Source organism: Chrysochloris asiatica, unplaced genomic scaffold (assembly GCF_000296735.1).
Source record: "Chrysochloris asiatica unplaced genomic scaffold, ChrAsi1.0 scaffold00081, whole genome shotgun sequence".
In the NCBI taxonomy this organism is placed as follows: Eukaryota; Metazoa; Chordata; class Mammalia; order Afrosoricida; family Chrysochloridae; genus Chrysochloris; species Chrysochloris asiatica.
The window spans coordinates 2,377,258-2,400,281 of record NW_006408599.1 but is presented as its reverse complement, the minus strand read 5'-3'; the positions used below and the strand labels follow the sequence as shown (position 1 = coordinate 2,400,281).

At 38.7% G+C, this 23,024-nt stretch overlaps 1 protein-coding gene across 1 annotated transcript in view; it reads left to right on the top strand.

Annotated features, from left to right (window-relative positions):
• The first annotated feature begins 2,838 nt into the window (after positions 1 to 2,838).
• CNTRL (centriolin) overlaps positions 2,839 to 23,024 on the top strand; it is a 109,546-nt gene continuing 89,360 nt past the window's right edge. Inside the window, exons 1-5 of the mRNA XM_006865666.1 lie at positions 2,839 to 3,070; positions 4,573 to 4,703; positions 11,549 to 11,679; positions 14,384 to 14,525; positions 16,213 to 16,399. Of these exons, the coding sequence (XP_006865728.1) occupies positions 2,863 to 3,070; positions 4,573 to 4,703; positions 11,549 to 11,679; positions 14,384 to 14,525; positions 16,213 to 16,399 (799 nt within the window). The 5' untranslated portion in view covers positions 2,839 to 2,862. The remainder of the gene's footprint in view (positions 3,071 to 4,572; positions 4,704 to 11,548; positions 11,680 to 14,383; positions 14,526 to 16,212; positions 16,400 to 23,024) is intronic.

The window sequence follows — 23,024 nt, the reverse complement described above, 5'->3', positions numbered from 1 at the left end:
AAAAGTTGAGTTGACCTTAATGATGTGGCTGGAGCAAAGCTTTGCAGACCTTCAGTTGCTGATGGGACACAACTCAAAATGAGAACAAACAATTGCAAACATCCATTAGTAATCAGAACATGAAATGTATGAAGTATGACTCTATGAAAACAGTTGCTATTGTTATTATGTGCCGTCTTATTGGTTCTGACTCATAGCGACTTAATGCACAGCAGAACAAAACACTCCCCAGTCCTGTGCCATCCTCCCAATTGTTACATTTGAGCCCATTGCTGCTGCTCTTGTGTCAGTTCATCTTCTTGGCGGTTTTCCTGTTTTTCGCTGATTCTCCATGTTACCAAGCATGCTGCCTTCTCCAGGGACTGGTCCCTCCAGATAACATGTCTGAAGTATGTGTGATGAAGTCCTGGATCCTAAGGAGCACTCTGGCTGGACTTTTTCATCATAGACCAACCAGTTTGTTCTTGTGAAAGTCCATGGTACCTTCAATATTCTTCTCTAACACCACAACGCAATGCATCAATTCTGTTACAGTCTTCTTTATTCACTGTCCAACTTTCACATGCATATGAGGTGATTCAACATACCATGACTTGGGCCAGGTGCACCTTAGTCCTCAAACTGATATTTTTGCTCTTGGACACTTTAAAGAGGTCTTGTGCAACAGATTTGCTAATGCAACAAGTAGTTTGTTTTCTTGGCTGCTGCTTGCATGAGTGTTGATTGTGGATCCAAGCAAAGTGGATCTTTTCTTCAGTATTTTCTCCGTTTAACATGATGTTCTTTATTGGTTCTTTTGTGAGGAATTTTGTTTTCTTTACATTGAGATGCAACCCATATTGAAGGCTATGGGAAATTGGAAGTCATTAAAAATGAAATGGAACACATAAAGATCGATATTCCTAGGCATTGTTGTTAAGTGCTGCCGAGCCAATTCTGACCCATACCAACCCTGTATAGGGTTTTCGAGTAGCGGTTGATGAGCTTAAACTGTTGACCTTGCTGTTCAAATCATCTTTGCAGTCCAGCACATTAACTCACAATGCCACACTAGACAAATGGACAGGTATTGGTCATTTTGAATCGGACAGTCATATGGTTTACTATGATGTGAACAACAAATTGAAGAGGAATGGTGTTACATTCATCATGAAAAAGAGCATTTTAAGATCTATCTTGATGTACAGTGCTGTCTGTGATAGGATAATATCCATAGGCCTACAAAAAAAAGACCAGTTAATATAACTATTTTTCAAATTTATATACTAAACACCATTTCCAATGATAACGAAATTGAAGAATTCCATCAACAACTTCAGTCTGAAATTCATCAAACATGCAGTCAAGTAATTACTGGTGATTGGAATGTGAAAGTTGGAAGCAAAGAGGTAGGATTATTAGTTGGAAAATACGGCCTTGGTGATAGAAATAGTGCTGGAGATTGCATTATAGACTTTTAAAACTAATGACTTACTCATTGAAAGTGCCTTTTTACACAGGAATCAAATTAACCACATCTATGGGAAGAGGCAATGGAAAAGCTCAATATTATAAGGCACAGTCAACACTGATGGAAATTAAGAAATCAAAGGATGTATATTACATTAAGCAAATCTACTGCATGAGACCTCTTTAAAGTGCTAAAGAACAAAGATGTCAGTTTGAGGACTAAGGTGTGCCTAACCAAAGTCATGGTATTTTCATTTGCTTCATATGCATGTGAAAGTTGGACAATGAATAAGGAAGACCAAAGAGAATGGATACATTTGAATTAATGGTGTTAGAGAAGAATATTGAAAGTACCATGGACTGCCAGAAGAACAAACAAATATGTCTTGGGAGAAATCTAACTAGAATGCTCTTTAGAAGCGAGGATGTTGAGACTTTGTCTCTCATACTTTGAACGTGTCAGGAGTGAACAGTTCCTGGAGAAGGACATCATGCTTGGTAAAATGGAGGGTCAGCAAAAAAGAAGGAATACGTACAACGAGATGAATTTATGCAGTTATGCAGTGGCAACAGGACTTGAACATAATGATTGGGAGGATGACACAGAACTAGGCAGTGGTTTGTTTTGTTGTGCAGTTAGAATCGACTCAACAGCACCTACTGACTTGACAGCACATAACAACAGGGTGAGATTAGACACTAGAAGGAATCCTTGAGGATGTCAACCTTTTAACGCTGAATACAGGTGCATGAGCCAATAAAGGAGGCACTTAACTACAGCAACAGCAATAGTATATAGGGAATATATGGATCCCCGGTGTGGCACTGTAGGATAAGCACTGGACTGTTAATCACAAGATTGGTGGTTCAAACCTGCCAGCTACTACTCCTCAGAAATCTTATGCAGGATTGCTGTGAATTGGAACCAGTTTGATGATAACTTTACAACAACGGCAACAGAATAAATGTCCAGGAAGGCAGGAAGAATCTTGGGAAAATGTAGAGTCCCAGAGGCCAAAGGAAGAAACTTTCAGGAAAAAGAGAGTACTCTTCAGTATTAAATGTTGGTTGACCAATATTTCCAGTTTCTTCCAGTCTAGACCTCTTTATGGGTAGGAAGGGCCTTGTGAATAGTTCTTTTCACTGAATTGAGAACAGAAATGACAGGTATCACTTTTTGCTTTGGCATTTAATTAAATTTTCCCTCTGGCCAGGTGATCAGAAATGTTTGACATAGTCCATCACTTGGACTGGGGTGAGTCACTAGTATGGGTAGCCTGTGAGTTTATAACCTTGTACTGTTGAAAATTTAGTCATGGTGTTTTAAGAATAAACACAACTAATTAAAAACTTTGGTAGCTCTAAAGTATTAACCTCATGAAATTTACTGAAAACTCTTGCAGACTTCTTGCGATGAAGAAAGGTCCTCAACAAAGAATATTTTCCAGAGCAAAGATACCACCATCATCTCGCTCTCCTCATCCAGCATCTCTTAAATCCAATATGAGATCTCGGTCGCTTTCACCTTTAAGTGGACCAGAGACTCCGCCTTTTCTTTCTGGAGGACAGTATTGTGAGCAAGAAGAAAGCGATATTCCTTTAGGCTACCAAGACCATAAAGGTATTACTTTAAAATCTAAGGGTATGTTTTACCACATAGAGATGAGAAATACTGTGTTTTCATTTTTGGTCCAAATGTAACATCTGGGCTGGTACTAACTTGACTTATTGTTTGAAGACAGTGGGAGAAGTTTCTCGGTGAAGATGAAGATATCTAAAGGAGGATTAGGATTAGGAAGTTTCCAGAAAGAGAAAGAGGAAGCTCTGTCTCCTGTGGTGTGAGGTGCCTTTAATCCCACATCCCAAGTTTATTAGCATTCTTGGTTAACAGTAGGGCACATTATTTTACTTCAGAATGGAGTGCCCAATTTAGTGTAAAAATTGTATCTATGCTTGGTTATGCTAGTCTACTTGTTGGCAAACTGCTTATCTGGCTGTAGATGGAGTTCTGTGTATGGGTCATTCATATTGTGTTCTACCTTATTTATTTACTTATTTATTTTTACTGAAAGCATTTTGTTATTTTGGAAATCTCTTTACAAAACTGTATTACTTGTTGCCAAGTCATGAAATCACAGTCACTAAACTTGAGTTGAACGCTGACCAGCTTTTATTAGTTAACATTCTAACATTTGTACTGTACCTTTACTGCCAGCTGGTCCATTGTCATTTCCAATCTTAGAATATCAGCCATTTTCTTTCCTAGAACAAACCAAATTAAAAAAATTTATTTTGAATCAAAATAAGTATAACCGTAACCCATTTTAAATAAGCGTAGGGAATCTTTAACCCACAGCCTGCATCTGAACCGAGGGTTAAATTTTCTCTGAATCATAAAGGAAGAAACAGTCCTCTTTGAATGGCTGCTTTTTAAAAATGCAGAATGGTTTTAACACTCTGACAGAAATATCCAGAAAGTCCTGATGGGGCATGCTGCCCATCATCTAGCTATCCATCAAGGTAGCACTTTATTGATGGAAAATGTGTATCATGCTGTTTAAAAGAGCAACAGATTAGGGGTTTTCACTATTAAAAAAAAATTGGAAAACAGGATTTTTAAGAATAAAAATATTTCTAAACTTTAGATTGGAATAAAAAATACCTCACTAGATAGTGCTAGTTTATTTTAAGGACTAACACGAAAATATTACTAAAACCTTCGGTGTTGCATATGGTTAACAGTACACATTTTGAATTCATTTGCCTGAGTTCAATCAAGTACTGACTGTAAGTTCTTGGGCAAATGATTTCCCCTTTTATAAATGAGGTTGTTAATAGTTTTTATTTCAAGGATTTTTTTGTACAAGTCAAATGTTTAAAATATAAAGCATTTACTCAAAGCTTGGCAGAACTAATATTTGTAGATTATAACTATTCCTATCATTATTATTATTATTGAAATGCTACCTAAAATAAAATATTACTAAAGCATTGTGCTCAGAATTAGCTAGGTGATTTTACATGCAGGATTTAAAAACATGTTTTTTATGCTATAAAATCAAAATAATTTGATTTTCTGATTTTTGTGTTTTCCTGTCTGATAGTCTGTTTTTGTAATTTCAGAAGCTGATTCACATGCAGGAGTCCGATACATTACTGAGGCCCTTGTTAAAAAGCTTACCAAGCAGGACAACTTGGCCTTGGCAAAATCTCTGAACCTTTCACTTTCTAAAGATGGTGGCAAGAAATTTAGGGTAGGTTTCTAAGTATAGACATTGTTTTTAAGTTGCTTTAAAGTTTGTAGCAACAACAACAACAAAAGATTATATTAGATTTTAAAGTAACATCTCATCCTAATGTCACCTGATTTGTAGCAAACTCTGTATTATTTCTAGTGAAAGCTCTGTCAGAAGAATATCACCAGCTACCTGAACTATGTTAAGTAACTTGGATTCTTACCATTTGTGGTGCTTGTAAGACTGCTAACGATTATGTTGTCAGTTGTTGAAACTCACCAGTTGTTCCTTGGAAACCCTATACAGGGTCCCTGTGAGTTGTCACTGACTTGACAGCTCTTAACAACAACAACAAATATATTACTTGCCCAAACTAAACTGAAGCCATTGTTGTTGAGTTGATTTTGACACATAGTAATCCTATTGGACAGAGTAGACTACTCTCTATGGTTTACAAGGCTGTCCTGGTTTGGTGCTGTACAATAAACACTGGACAAGGTCAAACTCACCAGACATTCCTTGGAATCCCTATTCAGGGTCACTATGAGTTGGAACTGACTCAACGGCACTTAGAAACAACTATCACATGGAGCACTGGTAGCTTAGTGGTTACGAATCGGGCTGCGAACCTTAAGGCCAGCAGTTTGAAACTACCAGCCGCTCCATGGGAGAAAGATGAGGCATTCTGCTCCCATAAAGAGTTACAGCCTCAGAAACCCTGTACAGGGTCACTATGGGTCAGAACCGACTCGAAGGCACTTAACGACAACAAATCATATATAAGCAAACTGCCACATCTTACTTCTGCAGACTAGCTCTTGGATTTGAACCACTGACCTTTCAGTTAAGAGCCAAGCTCTTAATCACTGTGTCACCACGGTTCCTTTGGTAGAGAAGAGCCTATGGGTCATATTGGGCCTGCTTCATATTTTTACAAGTAAAAGTTAATATTGAAACACAACCATACCACCCATTTATTTGCTTAATGTTTATGGCTGTTTTTACAGTACAGTGAAAGGTTGAATAACACAGAGACTTTATGGTCTGTAAAACCAAAAATAATTACTACCTAGCCTTCTACAGAAAAAGTTTGCTGATTTTTTCTATCATCAAGGATCTATTTTCCAGTCTAGAGTGTTGACTACTTATCCATAAACTATACAAAATGAACATATTGCAATGGGAAATTTAGTTTTTCTAATTAGAAAAATACAAGTTTAGATTCCTATCCCATGTTATTCAAAACAATTGTAGAATTTTGAAGAGCTCATGGAAAATGAAACAAAAAAATCAACAAAAATACAAAGAAACTTCAAAAATTTTGTGGAAAATGGAATTAAAAGATAATGAAATTTTATCATGAACTTTTTGATGCTTTCTCATATTAAAAAATATATAGGGAACAATATAGGAGCTTGATACCATTTTTTATCTTGTATATCTACTTCTAGTACCAGTTACCATCACATTAATTCCAACTCCTGACAACTCCATGTGTGCTACTTAGGGGATTGGGGATTGCCTTTTGGCAAGTAGATAGCCAGGTCTTTATCCCAGCGCACCTCAGGTGGACTTGAGCCTCCAACTTTTGGGTTAGCAGCTGCATATGCTAGTCTTTTTGTGCCACCCAAGAACTCTCTACACCTAATGGACAAGAATTTTAGAAGATAATGTCAGTGTTCAGAGGGATGTTGAAAATGAGTATTTTCATATGTTCTTACTAGAAGTATAGATTGGTATTACATTTAGGAAAACAGTATAGTGTTATTTATCAGAGTTTTCTTATTTTTGATCTAGCAGTTGAGTTCATACCCACGGACATAGCAGTTCTTATTATACTGATATTATTTGCACATATGTACAAAAATGGGAGTCATGGTGTGGTGCTGTGAGTTAATGCGTGAGACTGCAAAGTCGTTTGAGCTGCAAGGCCGGCAGTTCAAACTCACCAGCTGCTCCTCAGAAACCCTATACAGGGTTGCTATGGGTCAGAACCGACTCAACGGCACTTAACAACAACAATATACAAAAATGTGTGTTGTTTGTTGTTGTGCCATCGAGTCGTCTCCGACTCCTAATGACCCCGAGGAGTAGTTAGTGGGTTTGAACTGCTGACCTTGTTGTTTGCAGTCCAGTACTTATCCTATAGCACCACACCAGGACTCCAGGGTTGTTTGTTATATTTATTATATACAGGTTGCTTATTACTAAAATTATTATATTTTATTTAAAAATTTAAAAAGGAGATAACTAAATGTCTGTTATCAATAGGGAATTGACTAAATTATAGTACAATATGTGGGGAAATACCATAAGGTCTCTTGAAAAATAAATTAGAACTCTGTGCATTAATGTAGAAAAGTGTGTATTCTGACTATACTTCTTCCAACACAGATTTTTTGGTTCATCTAACAATCCATGGTACTTAAAAATGTTCTTCTCTAATACCGTAACTCAAATGCATCAATTCTTTTACGGTTTTCCTTATTTGTTGTCCAGCTTTCACATGCAAGTTAGGCAATTGAAAATACCTTGCCTTGGGTCAGGCTCACCTTAGTCTTCCAACTGTTATCTTTGCTCTTGTACACTTTAAGGAGGACTTGAGAAGCAGATTTATCTGACCTAATGCATCATTTGATTTCTTGACTGCTGTTTCCATGAGTGTTGATTGAGATCCAAGCAAAATGAAGTCTTTAACAACTTCAGTCTTTCCCCCATTTATCATCACGTAATTTATTGGTCCAGCTGTGAGAATGTAAAGGAACACATTGAGGCACAATCCATACTGAAGGCTGTGACCTTTGATTTTCATTAATATTTTAAGTCCTCTTTGCTTTCAGCAAGCAAGGTTGTAGCATCTGAATATTGCAGGTTGTTAATTGAGTCTTCCTCCAATCCTGATGATACGTTCTTCTTCATATAATCCAACTTCTCAAATTAGTTTCTCAGCATACAGATTGAGTAAATGTGGTGAAAGAGTACAGCCCTTTCCTGATTTTAAACTATTCGGTATCCTCTTGTTCTGTTCTAACAACTGCCTGCTGGTGTATGTGCAAGTTCCTCATGAGTGCAATCAAGTGTTCTGGAAAACCCATTCTTCACTGTGTTGTCCTTAACTTGTCATGATCAACACAGTCAAAAGCCTTTATATAGTCAATAAACCACAAGTAAACATCTTTCTGGTATTCTCTGCTTTCAGCCAAAATCCATCTGACATAAGTAGTGATGTCCTTGGTTCCATATCCTCTTCTGAATCTGGTTTGAATTTCTGGCACCTCCCTGTCTATGTCCAACTGCAACTGTGGTTTTTTTTAAAATTATGTTCAGAAAAATGTTACTTGCATGTGATGATACTTTTCTATGATTTTCACATTCTATTGGGTCACCTTTCTTTGGAATGAGCACAAATATGAATCTCTTTCAGTCAGCCCTGGAACTGTCTTTCAATTTTCTTGCCATAGATGAGTAAGTGCCTCCATCACTCATTGGTTTGTTGAAACATTCATTTTGTAGTCCATCAATTTCTGTAGTCTTGTTTTTCGCCAGTGCCTCTGTGCCACTTGGACTGTACTTGAACATATGACACCTTGAAATGTTTGAGCTTCAACCAGTTGTTTTTGGTACAGTGACTATGCACTCCTTTCATTTTCTTTTGATGCTTTCTGCATCATTAAGTATTTTGCCTGTAGAATACTTCAGTATTGCAACCCAAGTCTTGAATATTTTCTTCAGTTCTTTCAGCTCCAAAACTACTGAGCATCTTCTTCCCTTTTGGTTTTCTAACTCCAGATCTTTGCACATTGCATTGTAATACTCGACTTTGTCCTATCGAATTGTTCTTTGAAACTTTCTCTTCAGCTCTTTTACTTCATTTTTTTTTTTTTCAGTCACTTTAGCTTCTGTATGTTAAAGAGCAACTTTTGGAATCTATTCTTATATTCACCTTCATCTTATCTTTCCTGTCTGTAAATAACCTTTGGCTTTCTTCATGTATGATGTTCTTGATGCCATTCTGCAATTCCTCTGGTCTTTAGTTATTAGTGTCCAATGCATCAAATCTGTTTGTGAGATGCTTTCTAAATTCAGGTGGGATGTACTCAGAGTGATATTTTGTTTCTTAGGGAGTTGTTTTAATTTTCTTCATCTTCAGCCTGAACTTGCATCTGAGCAATTGATGGTCTGTTCTGCAGTTGGCCCCTTGCCTTGTTTTGACTGATGATATTGAACTTCTCCATGGTGTCTTCCCACAGATGTAGTCAGTTTTATTCCTGTGTATTCCTTTTGGTGAGGTGCAGGTGTATAGTTGCTAAAAAAAATGTATTTGCAATGAGTAAGTCATTGGTTTTACAAAAATTCTATCATGATCATCAGCATCATTTCTATAACCAAGGCCATATTTCCCAACTATCGATTCTTCCTCTTTGTTTCCAAATTTTGCATCTCAGTTACCAGTAATTATTAATACATCTTGATTGCATATTTTATTGCTTTCAGGCTGAAGCAGTTGATAGAATTCTTCAATTTCATCATCACGGGCTTTAGTGGTTGGTGTATCAGTTTGAATAATAGTGGTATTAACTGGGCTTCCTTATAGACTTATTGATATTGTCCTATCATAGACAGCATTGTACTTCAAGAAAGATCTTTAAATGTTCTTTTTGACAGTGAATGCGACACAATTCCTATTGAATTTGTCCTTACTAGCATAGTAAACCATATGATTATCTGATTCCAAATGGCCAATGTCAGTCCATTTCAGCTCACTAATGCCTAGAATATCTATCTTTATTTGCTCCATTTCATTTTTGACAATGGCCAATTTTCCTAGATTTATACTCTTTATATTCCATTTTTTATTAGTAATGGATAGCTGTTTCTTCCCATTTTGAGTTGTGCCACATCAGCAAATAAAGGTCACAAAGCTTTGCTTCATTCTAGTCATGAAGGTCAATTCTGCTTTGAGGAGGCAGTCATCCCTAGTCATATTTTGAATGCCTTTCATCCTGAGGGTCTCATCTTTAGGCACTATATCAGAACATGTTCCACTGCTATTCATAAGGTTTTCAGTGACTAACCATTCAGAAGTGATCTGCCTTTTCATTTTTCTAGTCTGTCATAGTTTAGAAACTCCACTGAAAACTATCCACCGAGGGTGACCCTGCTGGTATTTAAAATAGCTTCCAGCATCCCAGCAACACAAAGCTACCACCATATGAAAAACTGACAGACAAGTGGTGGGAAATGAAATAACAAATTAATAAATGTTGTCTGTTTATTATATGCCAGGCATTATGTTAATGTGTAGTGATAGATATCAAGGTTAATAAACTTAGTTTCTGATCTCTGAGAACATAAAGCTTAGTGTGAAGAATTCCTTGGATTAAGAGGAGGAATAGTGAGGAGAATCAAAGAGTGAGTGAGAGAGTAGATGGGAGAGGTAGAACCAGTGAAGAAGCGTGAAAGAGCTGTTGGAAACGGAGAAGCTCTAAGCATATGATCATTGGAGGCTAAAGGAAGAGGAACTTTAAGCAAGAGAGGACGGATATAAAACGTCATAGAATAGTCAGATAGAGTGAAGTCATTTGGATTTGGCTATTCATCAGCAACTCCCAATAGGCACCCTCTCCCCCTGCTCTCTCCTCATTCTTTCAGTCAACAGATTCTTTTTAGCACCTACTGTTTTCTAGGCAGTAGTGCTATCTATAGCTGTGACCACAACAGACAAAATCTGCCCTTGTGCTTGTTTTCTGTCACATCATGCTGTCTTTGGTTTCTTTTTAGTACTCATCAGTATCTGAAACTTTGCTTGCTTGTATATTGCCTGTCTCCTGTGAATGAAAACAAGAGCTATGCTCCCTTATTCAACACTATTTGCAATACCTAGAACATGCATGGTCCGTGTTTGATAAGTATTTGTGGAAAAGATGAGTGATTGGTGACCAAGCAGAGAACTATTTGAATAAACTAATGGGGACATAAGGTGTATTGCCTTCCCAATAGAATAGGAATATGTAGAAGAAGGTAAAACAAGCAAAGGTCTTTTGAGAATATTGGTGGCAGATACCAGAAATAGGATGATGATGACTTGATAGAAAAACAAGTTCAGTGCAAGGAGATTTGTTATAAAGAAGAGGCTTGTGTATGTTGGACCTAGGTTTGATGTGGCAAAAAATTGTCAAGTTCACTGCTATATCCCTATTATTTGGTGCCATTTCTGGTATGGAGTCCTGGTGTGGTGCTATAGGGTAAATTCTGGACTGTAAGGTCAGTTTGAATCACAGGGTTGGTGGTTTAAACTCACCAGCTGCTCCTCAGAAACTCTCTACAGGGTCACTATGAGTTGGAACCGATTCGACAGCCCTTAACAACAACTTTTGGTGTGTACTAAGAGAATAGTGAATATTTGCTGAATAATGCATGTTTTTGAACTTGAGGGGGAAGATCCAGGAGACAGTAAAAAGTTGATGTTTCAGGGGAATGGAGGCAGGAGGTGGGTAAGGTTTTATAAGAGCATGAGTGCCTGGGTGAACTTTACAAGGATGGAAGCGATCTTGGAGTCAAGGATGGAGGGAGGGGAAGAGAGGCATCAAAACGGTGAGATGGAGGGAAAGATAGCGGGGTGTTGTTCTTCTTGAGCTTCTTAGTATTCACTCAGGAAGTGCTGTCTGCTGAGGGGCAAAGAGAGCTTGGCCGTGTGAAAAGAATTGCTACTCCTGGTCAAGGAGACCTGCACCAAGGGACTGTCAAGGGGCAATAAGGGTTCAGTGTTCCTTTATGACTGCTCATCCCTGATGCACAGACTTAAATGCTTTTATGTCAAGTCATCTGTTAAGTCAAGTATTTATTCATTTGTTTCCAATCAGTATATCGAAAATTTGGAAAAATGTGTTCGACTTGAAGTACTGAATCTCAGCTATAATGTCATAGGGAAGATTGAGAAGATGGATAAACTATTAAAATTACGTGAACTCAATTTATCATATAACAAAATCAGGTAAGTAAATACTGTAGATAGCATTGCATGATCTTTGTTTTAGAGAGATAAGATATGTTACTGAAAGAATCCTTTGAAAGGGTAGGAACTTTGATCCTTATTCAATGATAGTCTAGATTTCCACATATGATAGTTGCCTTTTTGTTTTGGAATAAGTGTGTGGTTTAAAGCCCTGGACCACAAAATCAGTTTGAACTGCAAGGTCTATGGTTCAAACTCATCAGCTGCTCCTTTGAAATCCTTTACAGGGTCTCCATGAGTCAGAAGCAACTCGACAGCATTCAACAACAAGTATAGAATAATATCGAGTGTTATCAAAGAAGGAGATAGATTTTTTTTTTAATTAAATGTTTTTATTTTGCATTGAGTGAAAGTTTACAGGGCACATCATCAGCTTCACATTCAACCATTCATATAGCTTGTTTCATTACATTGATTATTATCCCCTCCATATATCATCAGTTTACAGTGTTTCTCTCTATCCTATTTAGCTTTTTTTTTTGGATGTTGGGGGACTTGCCTTTTTGGAATTTACAGTCTTGGCTTTTAGGGAAGGTTTTTACATTTGTCTGTGGATATGCAGGGCTCATGTATGAGATTACTAACAAGCATTACTGAATAATCAGATGAGGGACAGTTTGCTATGTCTACTAGGTAGCTAAAGTCTGATCCTCAGATCCTATGGTTTGGACGGTCAGCAACGCTTGGGCCCACAGGGGCTTGGCCTCCTGACCGGGTCTGCACGGTCTGCATCCGAATCCTCCTTATTTATTGATTGTTTAAGGGACGCTGCCTGTCTTAGGTGGTCAGTGCGAATTCGAATTCCTCAGTCTTACCAGTCATTGAGACTCATTGCAGCATGGCAATGGCTCTGTCTTAAGTAGCCGAGGTTCCACGTGATCCTTACCCGTCTCTGGCCACACGTCCAGCATAAACAGCCGCCATCCGAGGAAGGCAGGGAGGGAGGAGATCAGCTGGGGACCCCATGCGCCAGACGTTGCCGGCCCACCACCTGCTCCAAGCAGGATCACTATGCTGAGGTTCAGTCAAGTTCTTAGGGGATCTTACTCTCTAGCAGGGGTAGCAAATGAGTAGCCACTCAGTGTTCACTTTGAGAATTACTTATATCATAAATTTGAGCATGTAGTTAATGAATATCCCCAGACAAGTGTAGGAGATAGATTTTTGATTACCAAATTTTATTTTCTTAATTCCATTTTGACAGGAATTTTTCCTAGCGGTAGTCTGTGTTTTGCTCACTGCCTTCTTAAATTAAGGAGGTTGGCATGAAACAATGTTTTAATCCTGCCATTTTGGGCAGAAAGATATCTCGGTCTCATTTTGATTTTATGGATTTATCTTAATATTCTTTGCTCATTGTTATAAGAAATGCCCTCAGTCTTATTTCCAGTTCATAATAAATAACAACTGTTAGAAATAAAACTGACAATGGTTAAAACTGCACATAGAAAACTTACTATAGACAAAAACTGATGGAAGAATTAAATCTTGAAAAATTTTTGTAATCTGTATTTGTTGAGTACCGTCGAGTCGATTCCAACCCATAGCGACCCTGTATAGGGTTTCCTAGGAGCAGCTGGTGAGTTTGAACTGCCAGCCTTGCAGTTCAAACGGCTTTGTAGTCTGGCACGTTAACCCACAGTGCCACACCGGGACTTCCCCCTCCCCCGCCCCCCCCCCAAAGTAGTATTGCTATAAATGTTCTTATTGTTAAATGCTGTTGAGTCGATTCTGACTCATAGCAACCTTGTATAGGGTTTCTGAGGCTTTAAAATCTTCTCAGAAATAATGGCCAACAAAGCCAATAAACCACAAAAAGCTAGTAGTGACAGAAGCTATAATAAGACAAAATTGAAATGAGAAAAAGAAAGATTAATGAATCAAATCCTTATAACGTTTACATTGAAAATAATTGATCCTAATGAAAATAATTTCAGCAAAATAGAAATGGAAAAGCTTTGAAATATTTACTTGGTAGAAAATGTTCCAAGCATTCAGTTAGAATTCACTTGGAAGAATACATCACTAATAAAAATTGATCAATATGGATAACAAAAAAATTATTAACTGGAATACTGTGATTAAAATATTGGTATTGATAAACCATCATCGAGACCACTAACTCAGAATGGTAGCCATGTACTGATGGCCTCCATAATCATTTTGGGGTGAGTTGAGCTAATAACTGAGAGCATTTTCTCTTCATAAGACTAACACATAGCCAAGTGTGTGCTTCTGAGAATTCCAGTCTTCTCTAGTGGGCAGTTATTACGTTTCATAGTGGGCAGTGACATTGTCACTCACAGACTCTTCTTTTCCAGTGTGCTTCCAATCTGTAATCTTTATTCACACTTTATGCTGAATAGTCCAGGGCTTGGATTTAGGGCAAGTTTTGTGGTTATATATACTAATGTCACTTATTTTAAGACTTAGAATGCTTCTCAGTGGGGCCCTAATGGTGGACTATAAGACAGGTAGGGCTGCTGGGCACAGTAATGGTTAGCAGTTTAGTGCTTCTAGTATATTGGCTCTTAGCCCCATTTCCTGGTTCTCATTTAGGAAAAGAATTGATAAAATTATGAAAAGTAACCCCAAATGAGACCAAAGTTACTTATTCTTAAAATACAGTGGAAGACAAATGTCACTGTTCTCATTAAATTTAATTTTATACTTTCCTTTATAGCAAAATTGAAGGCATAGAAAATATGTGTAATCTGCAAAAGCTAAATCTTGCAGGAAATGAAATTGAACATATCCCAGTATGGTTAGGGAAGAAGTTAAAATCTTTGCGGGTCCTCAATCTGAAAGGCAACAAGATATCATCGGTAAGTTATTTAAAGTCAGAAGAATTACTTTTCAAATTTTGGGACTTGTAGAAAAAGATTCAAATCTGAGTTGTTGGTTTTTGTTTTTATTGTTTTTTTTTAATGGGATTTCTTCTTTCTTAAAAGATCTTAATCTTTGACCAAGAAGTAAAAATTGAAAGTAGACGTAAGAAATGAAAGATCATAGAGTAGGAAATGAGAGCCATCTAGACTTGGCTTTCTGTGAGTTTGAGGATTCTTTAACCTGTGTAAATTTGGCAAAAATAAAACCTTTACTACTTTATAGGGTGGGTATGGGGCTTGGATGGAATGAGGACTATGAAAATGCTTTAAAACCTGAAATCAGACTTTCACCAGTGGAGGCCATTTGTGTCATGCTGTGCAGTTGACAATGTCTGAGCAGTGACAGCCCCACACTGTGTGTGTAAAGTGTCAGCTCCTCAGCTCAGGGCTCCTGAAGCTTGTGGGGGGATGGGAAAAGCAAGTCTCAATTTTGCCACAAAGAATACAGTAGATGACCCTGAGAGAGCTGCTGTTAGGGAAGTCACCCAGGAGAGTTTCTGTACGTAATTTCTTATCCCAGTTTATATCTGATGTTGGCATCAGGACAAGGGATGCACATTCACTTGGGAAGATTTATTTTACTCATTATTTAGAGCAGTAGTTCTCAGCCTTTTTACCGCCCCTTTCAATAAACATAAAAATCGCACTTTCCTCCAGAGATTTGGACAGACCCACCTAGGGAAGCTGGGTGCTCCCTCTCCTGCACCACCTCCAATTTGAGATTTTGTTTTGCTTCCCTCTCTCTAGTTTTTGACCCCCTTGCTTTTCTAAATGTAAAATTAGACTGCTTTACTGAGTATGCTTTTTTCAGAATACATTTCCTGCCATCTCTCATTAAGAGTCACTGCTTTAAAGCATTCTTAAGAATGTTAGAATTTAAGAACTTGCTGTCTTCTGTTTGGGGTCAGATCCCGGTTCTGTTTAGCCTTATTGACTTGGGCCACGGTGTGAGAGAGCCTGTTATGTTCCTTAATATCAGCTTCAAAAATGGACGTCTCTACATACCCGGATTTTTTAAATGATCATTTGTAACTGTTATCTGAACAGTTACCAAAATCCTTTTTGTAGTCATTGGGGTCCTGGTATGGTGCTGTAGGATCAGCACTGAACTGCTAACCACAAAGTCAGTGGTTTAAACCCACCAGCCGCTCCTCGGAAACCCTGTACAGGGTCACTTTGAGTTGAAACCAACTTGACAACCCTTAACAATAACAACACATTTTACACTTGTTCCATCTTTATAATGAAAAGACCCTAGTTTAGAATGACACAGAACTGAATTCAAATCTTAATTAATTCATTTCCAAGATCTGGGTCTTTGCAAGTTACCTAACTTCTTTGAGCCTCAGTTTCTTCATCTGTAAAATCAATATAATACTTAAATCATAAGCTGTTGTGAGGAAGTACAAATGAAATGGTGTATGAAGATTGCACAGACATACTCTACTACTCAAAAACTCTGTCCTCCTTTCCACCGCTTCCCTGCCACCACTATGTGTAGAAAATGGCTCTCATGAGTAGATTTCTTGCCTTGTTAAGAGTAGTTTCCTTTGATTTGTTACTTCCTTTAGGTATGTTTATTGTTTCTAAATTATGATAATATGAATCCTTTACGTCTCTTCAGCTCCAGAATGTAAGCAAGTTGAAACCACTTCAAGATTTGACTTCCCTGATCCTACTAGAAAATCCAATTGTGGCTCTTCCTCATTACCAGCAGTTTACCATTTTCCACCTCCGTTCACTGGAGAGTTTGGAAGGTCACGCAGTAACCACTCAGGACAGACAGGAGGCTTTTGAAAGATTCAGCTTAGGTAAGGTGACACTTCGCAAAAATCAAGTTTTGATATGAATTTGGGGGTACTTTTTTTTTTTTTCAGAAGCTATCCAGAAAAAATACATTGTGTTAGGAACTTTGCAGTACTATTAAAATTTGCATTAAAATGATACCATAAGTTAATACATACAGCAATTATTTATTGAACATGTACTGTGAGGCATACGTTGTACTTGGCACTAGGAGTATAATAATGAACAAGATGTATCATGCTAATTTTCATGCAGCTTATAATCATATAGGTAGAGAAGACAGAAAGCAATGAAGCACAAAGTGACAGAAGGGAATCTCTTTTTAGGGAAATGGTAAAGGAATGCCTTTCTGAGGACTTGCTATTTAAACTGAAGGCAAAGGGAAAGGAGAGTTAGCCATGTGAAAAATGGCATTTAATGAGAGGCAATAACTTGTACTTCGAGGTTGGGAAGACCCTGATAAATTCTGGGACCTGAAAGAAGACCACTATGACTGGGTGGTGGCTCAAGACAAAATGTGGAGAGATAGGGAGGGGCACGATGATACAGGCCTTGAAGTTTGAATTTTATTTCAAGTGTAGGAGGAAGCCATTGGTCATTTCTAAATGGGATGGGACATAGTTCAGTTTATATATTGAGAAGTTCATTTTTGATGCAGAGTGGAGATTGATTTGGAGCAAGGCAAAATGGAGATGAAAGGACCTGTTAGGAGGCTATGACAACAGTCTAGCTGGAATTCTTGATGGCCTGTACTTAGGTGTTAGATTTAGAAATGGAAAGATGGCATATTTTAGATCAGTTTTAGAGGTAAAATAATCAGCACTTACTAATGGATTGCATCATTCCCAAGCTTCAGGGAGTATGTGTTTGGATAGTAATATCATTTATGGTAAATGATTAATTTCTTTTATAAGAATCAACACAGAACATGTTCTTGTGAAGCAGAGGTTAAAGATGTCCCAATTGTCCAACTTTGCCAAATTGCTGTGCTACTCCATCATCTCTAACATCAGCGATTCCTCCTCATGTCTTTGGGTTTGGTAGTTTGCTGCTGCAGCTTACACCACTCACAAACTATACTTAATAATTAAGTGCTTTTTTAGGGAAGTAACAGGTCATAACATGGAATCAGGATCAACTGTAAGGATTAAGAACAACTCAGGATACAGTTCTTTGATCAGGACAGCTCCTTCTTGCCCTCTGCTGCTAAGCCTTTTTGGGACCTACTCAAGCATGTGTTACAGCTCTCAGCTCTGTGGATCAGCAAGCCACACCCATCTTGAACAGGCATCCTGTGTCTTGTTATCTAGTGCTGTTATTGCTCTTGCCACCATTTCTTGCTGTGTCTGGTGTTACATAGCTCCCTCTAAAGCCTCTGCCAGGGAAGCTGGTAATACCACAAACTAACCAATCCCCTACAAGGCTTTCATGTACCTTATTTGAATTAGCAGACTATTGGATGCCCACACCCCCAATCATTTGGAAGGTGCTATAAAATGATGATACATGGCTAAAATAGCCATATTAAGAAATTCATTGTACTACATACAGAAGTAGGAGAATTCAGATTTTTGTTTTGGACATACTGAATTTGAAATGTCTGTAAGACAACTAAATACTCATGGTGAACCCATACACAATGGGACTTCCCAGCCCTGCACCATCTCCTGATCGGTTGTAGACTAAACTCTTGTGTTAAGATTTGCTGATTGATTTTTAGAAGTAGATTGCCAGGCCTTCTTGTCTAATCTGTCATCGTCTGGAAGCTCTGCTAAGCTCAGCATTATAGCAACATGCAGACTTCTCCTATATTCAGGTGGTGGCTGCACGTGAGGTACATTGGCCAGGAATCACATTCATTCTCTTGTATGTTGATGCTGCTGTTAGGTGCCGTTGAGTTGGTTCTGACTCATAGTGGCCCTATGCACAACAGAATGAAACACTGCCTGTGTTTGAGTCCATTGCTGCTGCCACTGTGCCAATCCATCTTGTTGGGAGTCTTCCTCTTTTTCGATGACTCTCCACTTTACCAAGCATGGTGTCCTTCTCCAGGGACTGGTCCCTCCTAATAACATGTCTGAAGTATGAGAGATAAAGTCTCTCCATCCTGACTTCTAATAAGCATTCTGGCTGTACTGCTCCCATGACAGCTCCCATGACAGATTTGTTGCTTCTTCTGGCAGTCCATTGTACTTTCAATATTCTTCTCCAACACCATAATTCAAATACATCAATTCTTCCATGGTCTTTCTTATTCATTGTCCAACTTTCACATACTTTTCAGGCAATTGAAAATACCATGGTTTGGGTCAGGTGAGAATTCTTACCCAGTGAACCACCACTGCTGAAGAAGTCCAGATGAGATCTGACATGGAGATGTAGATATCATACACATGATATTTAATTCACTGGAATTGACTAACTTAGCCAGACAGGAGTTGGGAAGTAGGAGAGGAAAAACTAGGTAAGGAAATTGAGGAGAGACCAGTAGGTGTTGGGGCCAGCTGCCGCGTCTGACAATTGGCTTTTCTCTGCAACCCGCGCGGAGATATTAAACCCGAGTAGGGCCTACAGGAGATGAGAAATAAATTGAAGGCACAAGTGAAATCAGAAAAGTTGGGACCAGGTGGGACACAGACTTCGGCAAAGACCAAAGCAGTGAGTTTATTATATACAGCACTGAAGGGGGAGGTGCTTGAGGCAGGGTAAGGAGTACAAGAACATCTTGCACTGAAGGAGCCAGCAGTAAGTGGAACTTTATCAGAAAAACTGTAACTTGTGGTAGCTAGCTGGAACACTGATTAGGGCGGCTAGAATGTGGCGCAGGCTGAGCCGAAGGACATAGCTAAATACGAGGAAAGACCTTGAAAGTTACCTGTCCCCTGAGGCAGCCCTGCAAGTTCCTAAAGGGCAGGACTTGACTTGGAAGCAGCCCAAGTTTCTGGACCACAACTGTTCAGTTGCAATCCTTTGGTCAAACTACCCCCAAGTCAGGGACCTTCAGCTCAGCTGTTCCCAACAAGTAGGTACAAGAAAACCAGAAAAGAGTGAGCTGCAAAAGCCCAGAGAAGAAAAGGTTTCTACAGAGGAAGTAGTCAACTGTGTTCAGTGTTGCAGAGACATGAAGTAAGATAAACAGAGAAGTGTGCTTTAGATTGGCCAAATATAATGGTGATCTTGGTAGTAACAGTTGAAGGTATGGTGGGAACAATTGTCAGTTTACAGTGGATTAAGAATGATTGGGAGGGAGATGTTGGGTGAAACTTTAGAATTTCCTCCCAGAATTTCACTCTCCTAAAATCTAATTACTCATATGCAAATTCAAACTGAAGCTGAAGAAAATGAAAACAAGTCCATCAGAGCCAAAATATGACCTTGAATATATCCCACCTGAATTTACAGATAATCTGAAGAACAGATTTGATACATTAAACGCTAAAGACCGAAGACCAGAAGAGTTGTGTGATGACATCAAGAACACCATACGTGAAGAAAGCAAAAAGTCATTAAGAAGACAAGAAAGAAGGAAAAGGTCAAAATGGATGTCAAAAGAGACTCTGAAACTTGCTCTCCAGCATAGAGATGCTAAAGCAAATGGAAGAAATTAGGAGGTCCAAGTGCTGAACAGAAAATTTCAAAGATCAGCTCAAGAAGATAAAGCCAAATATTATAATAAAATGTGCAAAGATTTGGAATCAGAAAACCAAAAAGGAAAAACATGCTCAGCATTTCTCAAGCTGGTGGAACTGAAGAAAAAATTCAAGCCTCGATTTTTATTATTGAAAGATTCTCTGGGCAAATAAATTATTGAATGATGCTGAAAGCATCAAGCAAAGATGGAAGGAATAAACAGTCACTGTACCAAAAGGAAATGGTTAATGTTCAGCAGTTTCAAGAGGTAGCATATAATCAAGAGCCAATGACACTCAGGGAGGAAGTACAAGGCGCATTGAAGGAATTGGCAAAGAGCAAGGAACCGGGAATTGATGAAAGTGAGGTGGCACAGGAGGCACTCACTCATCTCTGCCAAGAAATTTGGAAGACAACTATCTGGCCGACCGATTGGAAGAGATCCATATTTGTGCCCATTCCAAAGAGAGGTGACCCAACAGAATGCGGAAATTGTCGGACAATCTCTTTGATATGTCATGTGAGTAAAGTTTTTCTAAAGGTAATACAGAAACGGCTACAATCATACATTGACAGAGAACTTCCAGAGGTTCAAGCTGGATTCAGAAGAGACTGTGGAATGAGAGATATCATTGCTGATGTCTGATAGATCTTGGCTGAAAGCAGAGAATATCAGAAAGATGTTTGTTTACCTGTGCTTTATTGACTATGCAAAGGCTTTGATTGTGTGAATCATGACAAGCTATGGACAACATTGTGAAGTATGAGTATTCCAGAACACTTAATTGTACTCATGAGGAATCTGTACCTGGACCAAGAAGCAGTTTTTCAAACAGAACATGGGAACCCTGAATGCTTTAACATTAAGAAAGGTGTGCGACAAAGTTGTATTCTTTTACCGTACTTATTCAACCTGTATGCTGAATAAATAATACGAGAAGCTGGGTTCTATGAAGAAAAACATGGTATCAGGATTGGAGGAAGACTCATTAACAACCTGCGATATGCAGATGATACAACCTTACTTGCTGAAAGTGAAGAAGACTTGAAACATTTACTGATGAAGATCAAAGAGCTTCAGTATGGATTCTATCTCAATGTCAAGAAGACAAAAATCCTCACCACTGGACCAATAAATAACATTCTTATCAACAGAGAAAAGATTGAAGTTGTCAAGGACTTCATTCTTCTTGGATCAACTATCAACACTCACGGAAGCAGCAGTCAAGAAATCAAATGATGTATTACATTAGGCAAATGTGCTGCACAGGAACTTTTTAAAGTGTTGAACAGCAAAGATGTCAGCTTGAGGACTAAGGTGCGCCTGACCCAAGCCATGGTATTTTCAGTAACCTCATATGCATGTGAAAGCTGAACAGTGAATAAGGAAGACCGTAGAAGAATTGATGCCTCTTAATTATGGTGTTGGAGGAGAATACTAAAAGTGCCACGGGCTGCCAAAAGAACCAGTAGTCTGTTTTGGAAGAAGTGCAGCCAGAGTGCTCCTTAGAGGCCAAGATGACCAAACTTCGTCTCTCATACTTTGGACATATTGTCGGGAGGGAACAGTCGCTGGAGAAGGATATCATGTTTGGTAAGATGGAGGGTCAGAGAAAAAGAGGAAGAACCTCAACGAGATGGATTGGCCAGGTGGCCGCACCGATGGACTCAAGTGTGGCAACAGTAGTGAGGTTGGCTCAGGATTGGGCAGTGTTTCGTTCTGCTGTACATAAGGTCGCTATGAGTTGGTGCCGACTTGATGGCACCTAACAACAAGAAGATCTAACAAAATGAGTCCAAAGTTTAAAAAGAAAAAAGGAAAAGTCAGTAGCTTCTAGACCAGGAAATGGGCAGAAACAAATAGAGTAAACGTTAAAGATAGCAATCAAAATAATAGAATATTTGAGAATATAGTGGAGACACAAATTCTGGCTCAATTCCTATGGTCCTTGAAAAGGTTAGATGATCTGATGCAGAGAAAAAGAGGAGTAAGTGTCTTCTCATTGTCTATTAATAGGAAGGACATGTTTTCCATCAGAAAGAAGATGCATGAAGATGTAGGTGGCTTCATTGATTTAGTAGTGGAAAGTAGTAGGAAAATGAGAGGGTTCCCACTGATGGTTTTTCAGTGAGGTCTTTTAGGAGCCCTGATGGCAATGTGGGCTTGGCATTGGGCTGCTAACTGTAAGATCGGCGGCTCAAACTCACTAGCCATGCCATGGGAGAAAGATGAGGCTGCCTGCTCCGCTCCCTTGGAGGATTTATAATCTCGGAAACCCTATTGACTTGATGGCAGTGGGTTTTTTGTTTTTCTTAATGAGGTTATCAGCTGAGAAAGTGAATAGAAGAAAGGAGCATGGAGTATGGTAAGTTTCAGCAGTAGCAGGAAGATATGAAGTAGCCATTTTAGATTGTTAGGAAATAAGGCCATATGTTCAACTATATGAAATTGATATTAGCCTGTTGTTGAGTACCAGAAACATCAATCTCATATGGTTTGATCCAATAATTGAGAAATATGGTAAAGTTAAATTTAGACCCCACTAAGGAGCTCTGGTAGCGTAGTGGTTACAAATTGGGCTGCTAATCTCAGGGTTAGCAGTTTGAAACTACCAGCTGTTCCGCGGGAGAAAGATGAGGCTTTCTGCTCCCGTAAAGATTTACACCCTTGGAAACCCTGTACAGGGTCGCTATGAGTCGGAACCGATTCCATGGCACATAACAACAACAACAACCCAACATTAGTAGAAGTCCTTGTGTGGTGCTGTGGGTTAATGTGCCAGACTTCAAAGCCGTTTGAACTGCAAGGTCAGCAGTTCAAGCTCACCAGTTGCTCCTCAGAGACCCTATATAGGGTCGCTATGGGTAGGAATCGACTGAACAGCACTTAACAACAACAATAACAATCCAACATTCATTACCCTAAAGTTTATGTTTTGGCATCATTTAACTATAAATAATGCAAAGGAAAGTCCTGGTATAAATATACTATAGGAGAAA